At 38.1% G+C, this 13,374-nt stretch overlaps 1 protein-coding gene across 1 annotated transcript in view; it reads left to right on the top strand.

The window, feature by feature from the left end:
* CTNND2 (catenin delta 2) overlaps positions 1–13,374 on the top strand; it is a 1,223,799-nt gene that overhangs the window by 1,197,420 nt on the left and 13,005 nt on the right. Inside the window, 2 exon segments of the mRNA XM_030551717.1 lie at positions 5,237–5,363; positions 11,606–11,737. Coding sequence (XP_030407577.1) covers positions 5,237–5,363; positions 11,606–11,737 — 259 coding nt within the window.

The raw sequence follows: 13,374 nt of genomic DNA, 5'->3' as shown, positions 1-13,374 counted from the left end.
CACTTGAAAATAATATCGGGTTTTAACATCATCATTGGGTGTAGAGCTTGAAGGGCACATCTTACAAGAACATAAAAACCGCCATAATGGTTCAGATCAAAGGTCCATCTAGCCCAGTATCTTGTCTTCTGACAATGGCCAATACCAGGTTCCCCAAAGGAAATGAACAGAACAGGTAATAATCAAGTGATCCATCCCATCACCCATTCCCAGCTTCTGTCCATCCTGGCTAATAGCCATTAATGAACTTATCCTCCATGAACTTATCTAGTTCTTTTTTTAACCCTGTTATAGTCTTGGTCTTCACAACTTCCTCTGGCAAGGAGTTCCACAGGTTGACTCTGCGTTGTGTGAAAAAAATACTTCCTTTTGTTTGTTTTAAACTTGCTGGCTATTAATTTCATTTGTTGACCCTTAGTTCTTGTGTTATGAGAAGGAGTAAATAACACTGCCTTATTTACTTTCTCCACACCGGTCATGATTTTATAGACCTCTATCGTATCCCCCCTTAGTTGTCTCTTTTCCAAGCTCAAAAGTTGCAGTCTTGTTAATCTCTCATATGGCGGCCATTCCATACCTTACTCATTTTTGTTGCCATTTTCTGAACCTTTTCTAATTCCAATATATCTGTTTTGAGATAGGGCAACCACATCTACACACAGTATTCAAGATGTGGGCATACAATGGATTTATAAACACTTCCAAGTCATCTGCTTGCTGGAGATGATTGATTGGATTTAGAAAATTCTTTCTTATCATTGGTAATAAGGATTAACTGACATTTTCTAGTAATTCTTACTATTCTTTATTGGGTCTCTGTTTTTCTCCCTACATTTTCTATATGGCTCTTCACTGCCTGGGGACATAGAGATCCTGTGAAGAGGCACAAACATCACTTTCCTATATGGACAAATGACTCATAGACTCTAGGACTGGAAGGGACCTCGAGAGGTCATCGAGTCCAGTCCCCTGCCCTCATGGCAGGACCAAATACTGTCTAGACCATCCCTAATAGACATTTATCTAACCTACTCTTAAATATCTCCAGAGATGGAGATTCCACAACTTCCCTAGGCAATCTATTCCAGCGTTTAACTACCCTGACAGTTAGGAACTTTTTCCTAATGTCCAAGCTAAATCTCCCTTGCTGCAGTTTAAGCCCATTGCTTCTTGTTCTATCATTGGAGGCTAAGGTGAACAAGTTTTCTCCCTCCTCCTGATGACACCCTTTTAGATACCTGAAAACTGCTATCATGTCCCCTCTCAGTCTTCTCTTTTCCAAACTAAACAAACCCAATTCCTTCAGCCTTCCTTCATAGGTCATGTTCTCAAGACCTTTAATCATTCTTGTTGCTCTTCTCTGGACCCTCTCCAATTTCTCCACATCTTTCTTGAAATGCGGTGCCCAGAACTGGACACAATACTCCAGTTGAGGCCTAACCAGCGCAGAGTAAAGCGGAAGAATGACTTCTCATGTCTTGTTTACAACACACCTGTTAATGCATCCCAGAATCACGTTTGCTTTTTTTGCAACAGTATCACACTGTTGACTCATATTAAGTTTGTGGTTCACTATGACCCCTAGATCTCTTTCTGCCATACTCCTTCCTAGACAGTCTCTTCCCATTCTGTATGTGTGAAACTGATTGTTCCTTCCTAAGTGGAGCACTTTGCATTTATCTTTATTGAACTTCATCCTGTTTACCTCAGACCATTTCTCCAATTTGTTCAGATCATTTTGAATTTTGACCCTGTCCTCCAAAGCAGTTGCAATCCCTCCCAGTTTGGTATCGTCCGCAAACTTAATAAGCGTACTTTCTATGCCAACATCTAAATCGTTGATGAAGATATTGAACAGAGCCGGTCCCAAAACAGACCCCTGCGGAACCCCACTTGTTATACCTTTCCAGCAGGATTGGGAGCCATTAATAACTACTCTCTGAGTACGGTTATCCAGCCAGTTATGCACCCACCTTATAGTAGCCCCATCTAAATTGTACTTTCCTAGTTTATCTATAAGAATATCATGCGAGACCGTATCAAATGCCTTACTAAAGTCTAGGTATATCACATCCACCGCTTCTCCCTTATCCACAAGGCTCTTTATCCTATCAAAGAAAGCTATCAGATTAGTTTGACACGATTTGTTCTTTACAAATCCATGCTGGCTATTCCCTATCACCTTACCACCTTCCAAGTGTTTGCAGATGATTTCTTTAATTACCTGCTCCATTATCTTCCCTGGCACAGAAGTTAAACTAACTGGTCTGTAGTTTCCTGGGTTGTTTTTATCTCCCTTTTTATAGATGGGCACTATATTTGCCCTTTTCCAGTCTTCTGGAATCTCCCCCGTCTCCCATGACTTCCCAAAGATAATAGCTAGAGGCTCAGATACCTCCTCTATTAACTCCTTGAGTATTCTAGGATGCATTTCATCAAGCCCTGGTGACTTGCAGGCATCTAACTTTTCTAAGTGATTTTTTACTTGCTCTTTTTTTATTTTATTTTCTAAACCTACCCTCTTCCCGTAAGCATTCACTATATTAGACATTCCTTCAGACTTCTCAGTGAAGACCAAAACAAAGACGTCATTAAGCATCTCTGCCATTTCCAAGTCTCTCGTTACTGTTTCCCCCTCCTCACTGAGCAGTGGGCCTACCCTGTCCTTGGTCTTCCTCTTGCTTATAATTATTGATAAAAAGTCTTCTTGTTTCCCTTTATTCCCATAGCTAGTTTGAGCTCATTTTGTGCCTTTGCCTTTCTAATCTTGCCTCTGCATTCCTGTGTTATTTGCCTATATTCGTCCTTTGTAATCTGACCTAGTTTCCATTTTTTATATGACACCTTTTTATTTTGTAGGTCACGCAAGATCTCATGGTTAAGCCAAGGTGGTCTTTTGCCACATTTTCTATCTTTCCTAACCATCGGAATAGCTTGCTTTTGGGCCCTTAATAGCATCCCTTTGAAAAACTGCCAACTCTCCTCAGTTGTTTTTCCCCTCAGTCTTGATTCCCATGGGACCTTACCTATCAGCTCTCTGAGCTTACCAAAATCGGCCTTCCTGAAATCCATTGTCTCTATTTTGCTGTACTCCCTTCTACCCTTCCTTAGAATTGCAAACTCTATGATTTCATGATCACTTTCACCCAAGCTTCCTTCTACTTTCAAATTCTCGACGAGTTCCTCCCTGTTTGTTAAAATCAAGTCTAGAACAGCTTCCCCACTAGTAGCTTTTTCAACTTTCTGAAATAAAAAGTTGTCTGCAATGCAGTCCAGGAACTTATTGGATAGTCTGTGCCCCGTGGTGTTATTTTCCCAACAAATGCTCTATAGCTAGCCACTCTAATGAAAATAATGGACCCATCTTCAAAAGCTACGACCCAAATTTCACTCTTAATTTTCCTTTTAAACATGTGTTGTAATTTCACAGTTGACACACAGCCACTTACCAATGCACTATGCAAACAACACAGAGGGGAAGAGATGTGCATTCAGTGCTTTTAACTGTAACTTGAGTGTGTCTATTTCAAGTTATCCATATTCTATATAGCTAGAAATCTAATAAGCAAGCATCTTCTTTGCTTTTGCTGTTTAAAGAAGAAAAACAGCACCACTTTTCCTCAGCAGAGTGTCCTGAAAGTAGAGGTGGTGGCAATTACTCTTCATATAGCAAAACAGTCAAATTAAGAGGGAAATTGGAGACAGTTTTTAACAACGTTTTATAATATATATTTTTAATCACACTTATATGAGTCTTGCAAAAAAATTTTTGTTTCCTCACTTGGGACTTGATCCAATATTCATTGAGGTCAATGGGAGTTGGATCAGGTCCCTGGAAAGCATTTTTTTCAAGGGCTAAGTAAAGTGTTATCGTAGGAATGGCAAGTAGATTTTGTGCCCAAGTTGGTAAATTTACATTACAGATTTGGCACAAGATTTACAGATGATAAAGATATTTCATCAGTAAATATTTTGTGGCATCTGAAATAATATAGTGGAGTCCAATATCAGAGCTACGAATAGCCATTTTAGCTCATTATGCTTTCATGCTAGTTTAATTAATTAAGAAAAAATGTTACTATTTAGTATTTATGTTATGTTATGTTAGACCATAAAGCAGCTGTAGGCTCTCCAGTGTTTGACTCCTGAACAAATAAAGTCATTTTCAGTAATATGAACTTGAACAGCAGCTAACTTAGAAATGTTCATATCATTACACATTTCAATTTCAAATACAGAGGGCAACTTTTTCTGTGCACCCTAGAGAAAACAGTGCCGGGGAAAATGGGCATTATATTATAATAAAACACTATAAAGAACCTACTCTTGTTTCCAATTATGAACAAACAGCTGGGCAGTCTCAGTGTATTAACTAGACTAGAGGGTGTGTGAAATATTTATACAAAATTCAAAAGGCTTGAAGGCTCAAAAGGCTCATCTAGCCATTTAACATTTTCTTGCAAAATTAAAATGTTCTTTGGAATAGAACTGTTTTTGAGGAAAAAATGTTTACACTGTAAAAACAGACAAAATGTCATGATTTTGCATATTTTCACAGTTGGCTTATCATTTGTCTGACATTCCAGGAAAAGTAGTGGTGTGAAAAAGGGCAGAATGAAAACACCTAAAATTGTATTCAAATTCTGCATGATTTTGCACAGCCCTAAGAGATTGTGTCTTTGTGTCTGTTGCAGGTATTTTGGGGGATACTTTGTAGTGTCTGAGGGGTTGTTTATACAGTGGGAAAATGTGCACTATGGAGGGTGTGCATTATAAAATCCACTAACATGTTGTGCATTAATTGGTCCATGTGGACCCTCGTGGTGCACACTAATAATTCCCTAATGTGATTTAACAGCATTATGTCATGGAACTTTCAGAGCAGGGTTTCCATGGACCAATTAATGTGTAACACATCAGTGCACTTTAGAAATCACACCTCCCCGTGCTCCCATAGAGGACATTACCCTGTTGTGTGGACGGACCCTGAGCACCATCTTATATTTTGCAGCATTGAGCATACTTGGCATGCTTTAATTAGGCAGAGTAAAGCAGCCTAGCATTGGAGAACAGAGTAGCCGTTGTGAGCTAATATGTAATTACTGTAACTGAGCATTCATAATAATTAGTGAAAGCACTGATTAAATACAAATATTATTTACATTTAATGGAGTATCGTATATATGCATCTTTTTCACTGAAACCTGTCCCAATGTTTGATGTTGTCCTCATGCAGGATGGATGGTCACAGTATCACTTTATAGCCTCATCTTCGACAATAGAGCGGGATCGGCAAAGACCATACTCCTCATCACGCACGCCCTCCATCTCACCAGTGCGCATGTCTCCTAATAATCGCTCAGGTAAGATCATGCTTCTAGGGCTGAAGTAAACAGAGAAGTACTCTAGTAATGTCATCTTTCCATTGTTAAGCACTGTCAGTAGCATCTAGATGCATTATTAGCCATGATGGGAGCTTGTGGGAAATTTTTTCATTCTTATCAGTGTATCTTTGTATACAAAAATATTTTTTATTTGTGTCAATGCCTTGTAGAAATTTAAAGCAGACAGACTATTCAGGGTAATCTTTTACTGCGAATATCTATTCACTATTTTCCTTGTCCACTGCCAGTTAAGATTATCTGATTGGGAAAGTGAAAATTTCCCAGGCCATTGGGCCTACTGTTAGCATTGGGAAGATCCCCATCTCAGATGCCTCCAAGTAATTTGTTTTACTAGTCATAGAAAGCACAAATTTATTTGTTATGTATGTTTTATACTGTTAGAACTTCAGCTAGCGTAAATCATAACTCCACTCCAGTCAATGGATCTACACCAACATTCACCAACTGAGCATCTCGTTATGGATGTATTTGCAGAAGGATTGACTGCAACGCTACAGCTAATATTAATGCGGTGAACATGTAAACTTCCATTAAATGCTATTTCATCCACTGTAGAATTATTTCTGTCTTACACAGAGGAATCGATTCAGTTTTCACATGCAGAATTCAGGCCTCTTTTTCCTCCACTTATTCCAAGTTAAAATATGTCATTACTTTAAAAGAAAGTAATCCTCCATAAAGTCTTTTAAAATAAAGACAATAAAATCCTATCAGCCTCTCACTTTGCATTTGACTGCTTGCTCTGTTAAGCCTCTATCATTAAGAACGTAAGAATGGCCATACTGGGTCAGAACAATGGTCCATCTAGCCCAGTAACCTGTTTTTCTGAAAGTGACTGGTGTCAGATGCTTCAGAGGGAATGAATAGAACAGGGCAATTTATCAAGTAGGACTGTCGTGCAGTCTCAGCTTCTGGCAGTCTGAGGTTTAGGAACACCCAGAGTGTGGGGTTGCATATAGCCCCTGATGAACCTAACCTCCATCAATTTATCTAATTCTTTTCTGGACTCAGTTATACTTTTGACCTTCACAACATCTCCTGGCAATGAATTCCACAGGTTGATTGTGCATTGTGTGAAGACGTACTTCCTTCTCTTTATTTAAACCTGCTGCCTATTAATTTCATTGGGTGACCCCTGGTTCTTGTGTTATGTGAAAGGATAAATAACATTTCCTTATTCATTTTTCTAAGATGAACAGTCCCAATCTTATTAATCACTCCTCATGTGCAAGTTGTTCCACATAGTCACTGGGATATCAGCAGTAAGATATGTTTGGCTAAACTATTTACACCCTAGTGCAGAAGTGATTGTTTTTTAATGTCTGTTACTATCTAGGAGTCCAGTCTCAATCTACAAGGGCAACATGCTGAGCTAATTTGAAAATCTGACCACTGGTATCCCCATAGTCATGGCTGAGTACTAAGCCATTTCAAAAATCTACTCTTCATACAGGCACCTAGATGGGTGCCCTTTTGAAAATCTGACCCTGATTGTGAGTGCTGAGTGCTTGAAAAATCTGGCCTTGAGTTTTTGGTGAACATCTGACTCCAAGTATCTCCTGCTTTCTGTTGTTTGTTCAGTTCAAGGAGGGAATCTAACTTTGTCTGACATATAGGACCCACCCTATCCCTTCACCCCCCAAAAGTCAGTACCGTAAATCATAATAGTGTTTCTTAATCCAGCGTCAGACAATTTCATGAATGCCTCCAATAAAAACTTTGCAGGAGTCCATTTGTGGATTTGCATAAGTGGTGGAGAGCTGTTGCTCACACAGGGGTGAATAGATATAGTTCCTCCAGGGAATGGACAGACAATTATATCTTATCATTTGACTGTGTACAAAAAGCAGCATGCTTAACATGATCATTAGTGTTTTGATGTCTTAGCAATGGCCTAGCACCCCTTTGGAGCTATGTGTTGTATGTTGTCCTGTTAGATTCTGGCTGAGGACTCATGTTGTCCAAAACCATATTCTGATTCTGATTGGTTCTTTTTGATGATGTCAGAGTCTTAAAATCTTGCTAGATAGATAGCTGACAATCGCTTTAAGAGCAATCCCCAGTTTTAATAGATACATAAGCACAGCCATCTGCTTAACAATAGTCCTTAAATCCAGGGGTCCCAACCGGGGGGAGAAAATTTAACCAAAATTCTGAATCGATGCAAATTTGTTACTTTAATCCTAACAAGAAAAATACCGTGTAAATTAGGACTGCTGGAGGAAATGACCAAAGATTAAGGTTTGTGCCTGAGTTATTACAGATTTTTTTTGTAAACTATAGAAATAATACGGTATAATAAGCTGAACCATTGTCAAACATCAATGTTCTTTCTAAAAACGTACTATGTATTAACATATCCTTTGAAGGTTAAACTCTAGTAAAACAATACCAGCCTCACAGGAAAAGAACAGATATGAGACTAGAGAACAAATTTCTGTCCTCATGATTTAAGTAGTGAGCAGAACAGTTTCAAAAATAAAGGACACAATCATTATAAATGTCCATTTTTTGTCATGGTTAGGAGGACATGAATGTGCTATTATTCATTGCTATTACAATATCACACTGAAAATATACCAGCCACCTTTTCTAAATGTGAGGAGAGGAAATTTCATCAATGTGCTTTGCCTTCATTAAACCAAATACTTAAAGGAGTGGAGTTCAAATAACATACTAAGCAACAAATGTAAAGGTTATACTTGTGCCCTACATAAAAATCTTAACTGAAACTCACTTTTAATCTTAATTCTTGTTTTAGCATTGTCAAGTTATCAGCCATAAGTATCCACTTTGTTTTCTAAGCAGTAGAAAACTTTTAAGGAGTGCTGGGAATTCTCTAAGTGAACATTGAGTGGCCAGCCAATACCCCAGTGTTATATAATGCTTTCTCTCTGATTAGTGTTTCTTTACTTCATTTCTTTGATAAGAGCTGGGGTAGTGCACTTGATTGGTCCAATTTTTTTCAGTCTAAATCTATAATACTTTCTGATAAACTCTTGGAATGAAATCCTGGTCCTATTAAAGTCAAAGGTATTTTTGTCATCTACTTCAGTGGAGCCAGGATTTCTGTTTTTCATTGACATTTCCCATTATTTTTTTTCATCACTATTTTGAAACTTTCCAACTAAACTCTCACTCTGGTCTGTATTGATTTTGTGAGGCCCAAAGCTTTTGCCTCTCTGTCCATGTATTCAAGTTTGTGTCACGAGAAGAAATGCTAGTACCTCCTCTGATATTGAGATCAAAATGGAAAAAATAAATACCAATACTTGGAGAAAATTGTTTTATAAGAGAGCGCATTCATTAGGCATCAGTGCTGCTCAAATGCAATCCTTACGTTTTGCTCTCTCTCTGGTGTTTTGCCCATGTTTGCTAATCTAGAGTAGATAATTACTGAGCCATTCTGCCTTAAATATGCACATATAGAACCTTCATTTATTTCAGTGGAACTTGCATATGTGTATGCCTGGGGAAAAAATAGATTTTGGGGACCAAAATTGCATAACAAATCAGGGGCAATTATTGAATTGTTCAGTATGCACTTGGGGATCATTTTTTCAAATGAACTCGGTTCCATGTAAGCACCCATGTAACAGCTTGATTTTCAAGAGTTCATGTCCCTTTGTGACACTTCTGGCCAGTTTTCAAAAGAACTCATCATTCAAGGGACCGAGCTATTGAAAATCTTCTCACTTCTTTTGGTGCCTAAATGGGATCTGAGCTTTTTGAAAATTTAACTATAAGAAGACTTTAAAATGGGGCATTTGTTTGTTATAACATTAGGGCCTAATGAGAAGTTCAGTATCAACATGGACAGTGATCTTCTGTCACCACTGTTCCCAGATTTGAAATATGTAGGTATAAAATCATTAAAATCTGGAAGAGAAGCTTAATTCTGTCCCTTCCCCCCACCCCCCGAAAAAAACAGGATGTCTAACGGGTGTTGGAATTTCTCAAGGAGACTCTCACGCGTATTTTATTGACTTTACCCAGTTTGGGTCAAAATTCTGATCTCCAAAGCAAGATTCAATGAGATTCTCATGATTCTTGGGATAAAATACAGAGTGAAAAGGGAAGATGTTGCATAATACAGAAAGTATTCAGTAAGGAGTTGCACGGTAGTTGTTAGGACAGCACCTCGAGTTAGAGGCTTCTTTTTTCTGTTTGAGGAATTGGTTAATGCAACCTGTGGATTTTGCTGTATTTAAAATTGTGAAGCAGCGAGAAGGGCCTCAGGAAAATCATGTTAACAGGTATAACCGCAGGACACTATTCACCTCCCCACAGCCCACTTTGTGTGTGATGGTCATTCACTCCCAGCTGGAGTAAGCATTGATTGCAGTAGCGATCATTTTGCCATACGTTTATCAGTAATCAAAAAGACATTTACCACTAGAGACCTTACCAAGTCCACCGTGATAATACAACAGCTTTCTTGCTGGTAGCATCTAGGGAGAATATTGCTGACATCCTTTTAATAAAGATTTAACCTTGCAAGTCCCTTGCTGGCCAAGAAACCCTTGATTTCTGGTTAGATTTCATCACATATAAAAGTGGAGCTGCCCAGTATGAAATACATTTGTGACACCATTTCCAAATGTGGGGCAGTTTTATTTTTCCTGAAGGGATATTCTTTTGGATTTCCAGCCAGAGAGTGAAAGAGAAAGAACTATGTGACATTATTTTTCCCTAAAAAGGGCCTGATTTTTAAACAGTCATTAAAACAAAGAGCAAACTTGCCGTTACCCAAGCTATTGAAAGAAAAGCTTCCTCTCATCATTGCTCTGGGAGCGGGAATCCCTCTTTATTTGTGTTCCTTCCTCTCTAAAGATTCTTAGTGCTTTTGAATAAGTGAAATTAAAAATCCTCAGAACCAGTTAGATTTGGTTGCATGTAGAAATGTAAATACCTAGTAACAATTGGGGGACAAAATTATTCTTCCTGCTAGAAAACTTCAACTGATATATAGACTTGGGGAATCTATAAAGTACTGGGAATTGCAGAGCCCTGCAACACCCAGAGTACCTTAGGGGACTGTGTCTAGGTATTCATTTGTTATAAGGCTAACTTTTGTCAAAGGCTGAGAAAATACATTATCCCCCAGAAATATTTAATCAAACTTTTCTTATCTTTGGGAGCAAGACCCCAGAACTGGTAATAGGGTCTCAATGGAAGAAGAAAAAAACCTCTATTCTTAAACTGGTTTGGGGGAAATAAAAGTTTAAGAAATACGTTAATAAGTCCTAATTGTTGCCCTAATATCCAACATATCTCTGTTTTATGAACACTTTATCATAAGCTTTTACTAACATATTTGTCATCTAAATATTACAATGATATGTGCAGCTAGGAATGCAGTTAAATACAGTGCCCACCCTCAGCATTTGCTAGTTACTTTAGTTAACTAAATGATGTTACTCCAGAATAGTCAGAAAGACAGAGAGGTCACCATTAAAAAGAATTGCTATATGAAATCCCATTGTTTTTCCATCACCTGGAATAGGAATTAATTATTATGATTATTTGGTATTTTTGGTAGATGCTGACTTTTTAATGGTCATTGCTGTATATACAGATAATCATACCCCTAATACTAGAGTCAGAATTATTGGAGTTACTTTCAAGTATTGAGCATTTACCTGAATATTTGTATATATCTTGGGTTTTTAGTTAAAGTTACATTTTCCATACTAATGCCTTTTTGTCTCATAACCATTGCATGGTTCCCGTTTATTTTCAAGTGATAAAACAAAGCATAACTCTTATAAGGGTTTTTCTGCTTCCTGTTAATCATTATAAAAGTTTTTTCAACAAAGGAGGAACTGATGATACCTGAGGAAGTGAACCTGATTATGCAAAATTGTTGTCAAATGTACAAATTAAAGAAATGGAAAGGATGAAGAAAAATAAAATTGCTGCTTATGTCCTTCCATTGTGATCATCTTAGTTGTTACATGTAAATGGAAAAGAAACAAAATGCTCAGACAGAAATGCAGTTTTTAACAACTGCCTTTAATACATTTGTCATATATTTGAAATAGCAGCACTTCTAACCCCTTTCCAAATCCAGTTCTGTCTATGCACTTTACACAGTTTAATTCTTATATATTAACAAATGTAAATATTACTAAATTGTTTACCCCAGAAGTCCTTGCAGTGGTGTGAGGGGAGAAAAATTATTTGTTTTTACTATCTAGCAAGTGCCCCAGCCTCACCTCGGGAAATGATCAGCCTAAAAGAAAGGAAAACAGACTACGAATCAACTGGAACAAATGCCGCTTACCATGGTAATAAAGGAGAACACACTTCCAGGAAAGACACCATGACAGGTGAGATTGTTCTTACACCTCACATATATAAATTGATTGTGATAGACACATTTTCTAGGCTTGGCTGAGTTTACTGTAATAGTGAAAAAGATCAACTTCTGTGATGTCTGAGTACCTCATAGATATAAGATTGAAAGTAAAAAGAATAGTATTAGTATAACTCCTTATAAAACTCTTATGTGAATACAGAGCTCTGTATACATTCTTGATCTAGGTGGTAGCTCAACACATGTAATAAATACTCAACAATCAGGAGTGGCCCTGTACTTTGTAACATCTAATCCAATTACAACATGGACCTGTAGAGATGCCAGGATGTCTGGGTGTTTTCCCCCACCATTATCTGTAGAGATCTTGAAGGATTCCAAGACTGGATTCTCTGCCAGGTTTTTAATGTTGCTTGGGACATCATCAGCATGCTAATTCAATACCAAGCTTCCCATGCTACAATCTGTATCCAGAAGTTTGCGTTCAAGATCTGACATTGCTCATATAGCATTTCCTGTGCAGTACAGTACTTGGTAACCAAAACCCTACAGATTATCATCTGAGTTTACATGGAGGGAGCAACATGAAAGAAGATGAATTAACATGAAATCTAAGAAGTGATCTAAGAAATGGAAAAGCAGACAAATAGATTTTGCACATCATTGAGAGCCTGGAAGTCTTAACGTTTGCCTCTGGCCTTAGGAGACAATTCAGCAGACCATTACAGAAGGAAGCAGCAAAGAGGAAACCATTTGTTCATGCAAGGTACTGTATTTGACATTAGTTTTCAGTATTTGGGATGTCTGAGAATGATTTGTAATCACACCGAATAGAGTTGTTCTACCCTACCCTGATGTGACGTTGCTGCCATTCACTTCTTCCTGTCACCCAAATAGTGTCATTGTAAAGGACATTATTGACATGATTTTGGAGGACAGATCTGTGTTCAGCTATTGTTACACTTTGTCAGGACCTTGGATACATCCATGAAGAAGTCTTGTCAGAATCCAGTTTGGCATTAGGGAAGGACAAAGGATACGGTTTCCTTTTTAAAGTATCTGAAAGTTCAGGCAAGCATACTAAGTAAGAATGATCAGAGGGGAGGACATTTTCTGGCAGTTAACGACACATCTTTCACCTTGTTTCTCCCTGCCTCTTCTTAAAATCCATGTTCATTTCTCTTCCAGTTCATCTCCCCACCCTTCTCTCTTTTTTATTTTTACTGCAGTATCTCTGGCTTCTCTTTTTCTTTCTTTAGTTCAATCATTCCCCCCTTGTTTGCTGTTTTTTTAAGGAATGGAACTTGGAACTTCCTCAACCCCTGTGTTCCATTTTGAGTTCCACTCCCTGTTGTGCCTAAGTCCCCATTCTTCCCTCCCCCCTTGTAACTGCTTTTTCATTGGGTTCTTTGTAATAAAGTGTTTGCATCAAACTTCAGGTTACCCATTCTACTATCCAGCTACTTGGCTCTTTGTGAGAGGTGAGTAACAACATCAAATTTAAAAGATCTGCTGTAGTTCTCAGTACTGTACATGCACTGTGAATTTGAAATAGGAGCTTATGAATCACATTCTCTCTTTCAGGTTGCCAAATCTCAACCCTGTACAGTTGGTCTGACATCAAATGAAGAGCCATTTGAGGAAGGCAGA

Source organism: Gopherus evgoodei, chromosome 2 (assembly GCF_007399415.2).
Source record: "Gopherus evgoodei ecotype Sinaloan lineage chromosome 2, rGopEvg1_v1.p, whole genome shotgun sequence".
NCBI classification, from domain to species: domain Eukaryota; kingdom Metazoa; phylum Chordata; order Testudines; family Testudinidae; genus Gopherus; species Gopherus evgoodei.
The sequence above is the reverse complement of the archived record's forward strand: the minus strand, read 5'-3'. Positions and strand labels throughout refer to the sequence as shown.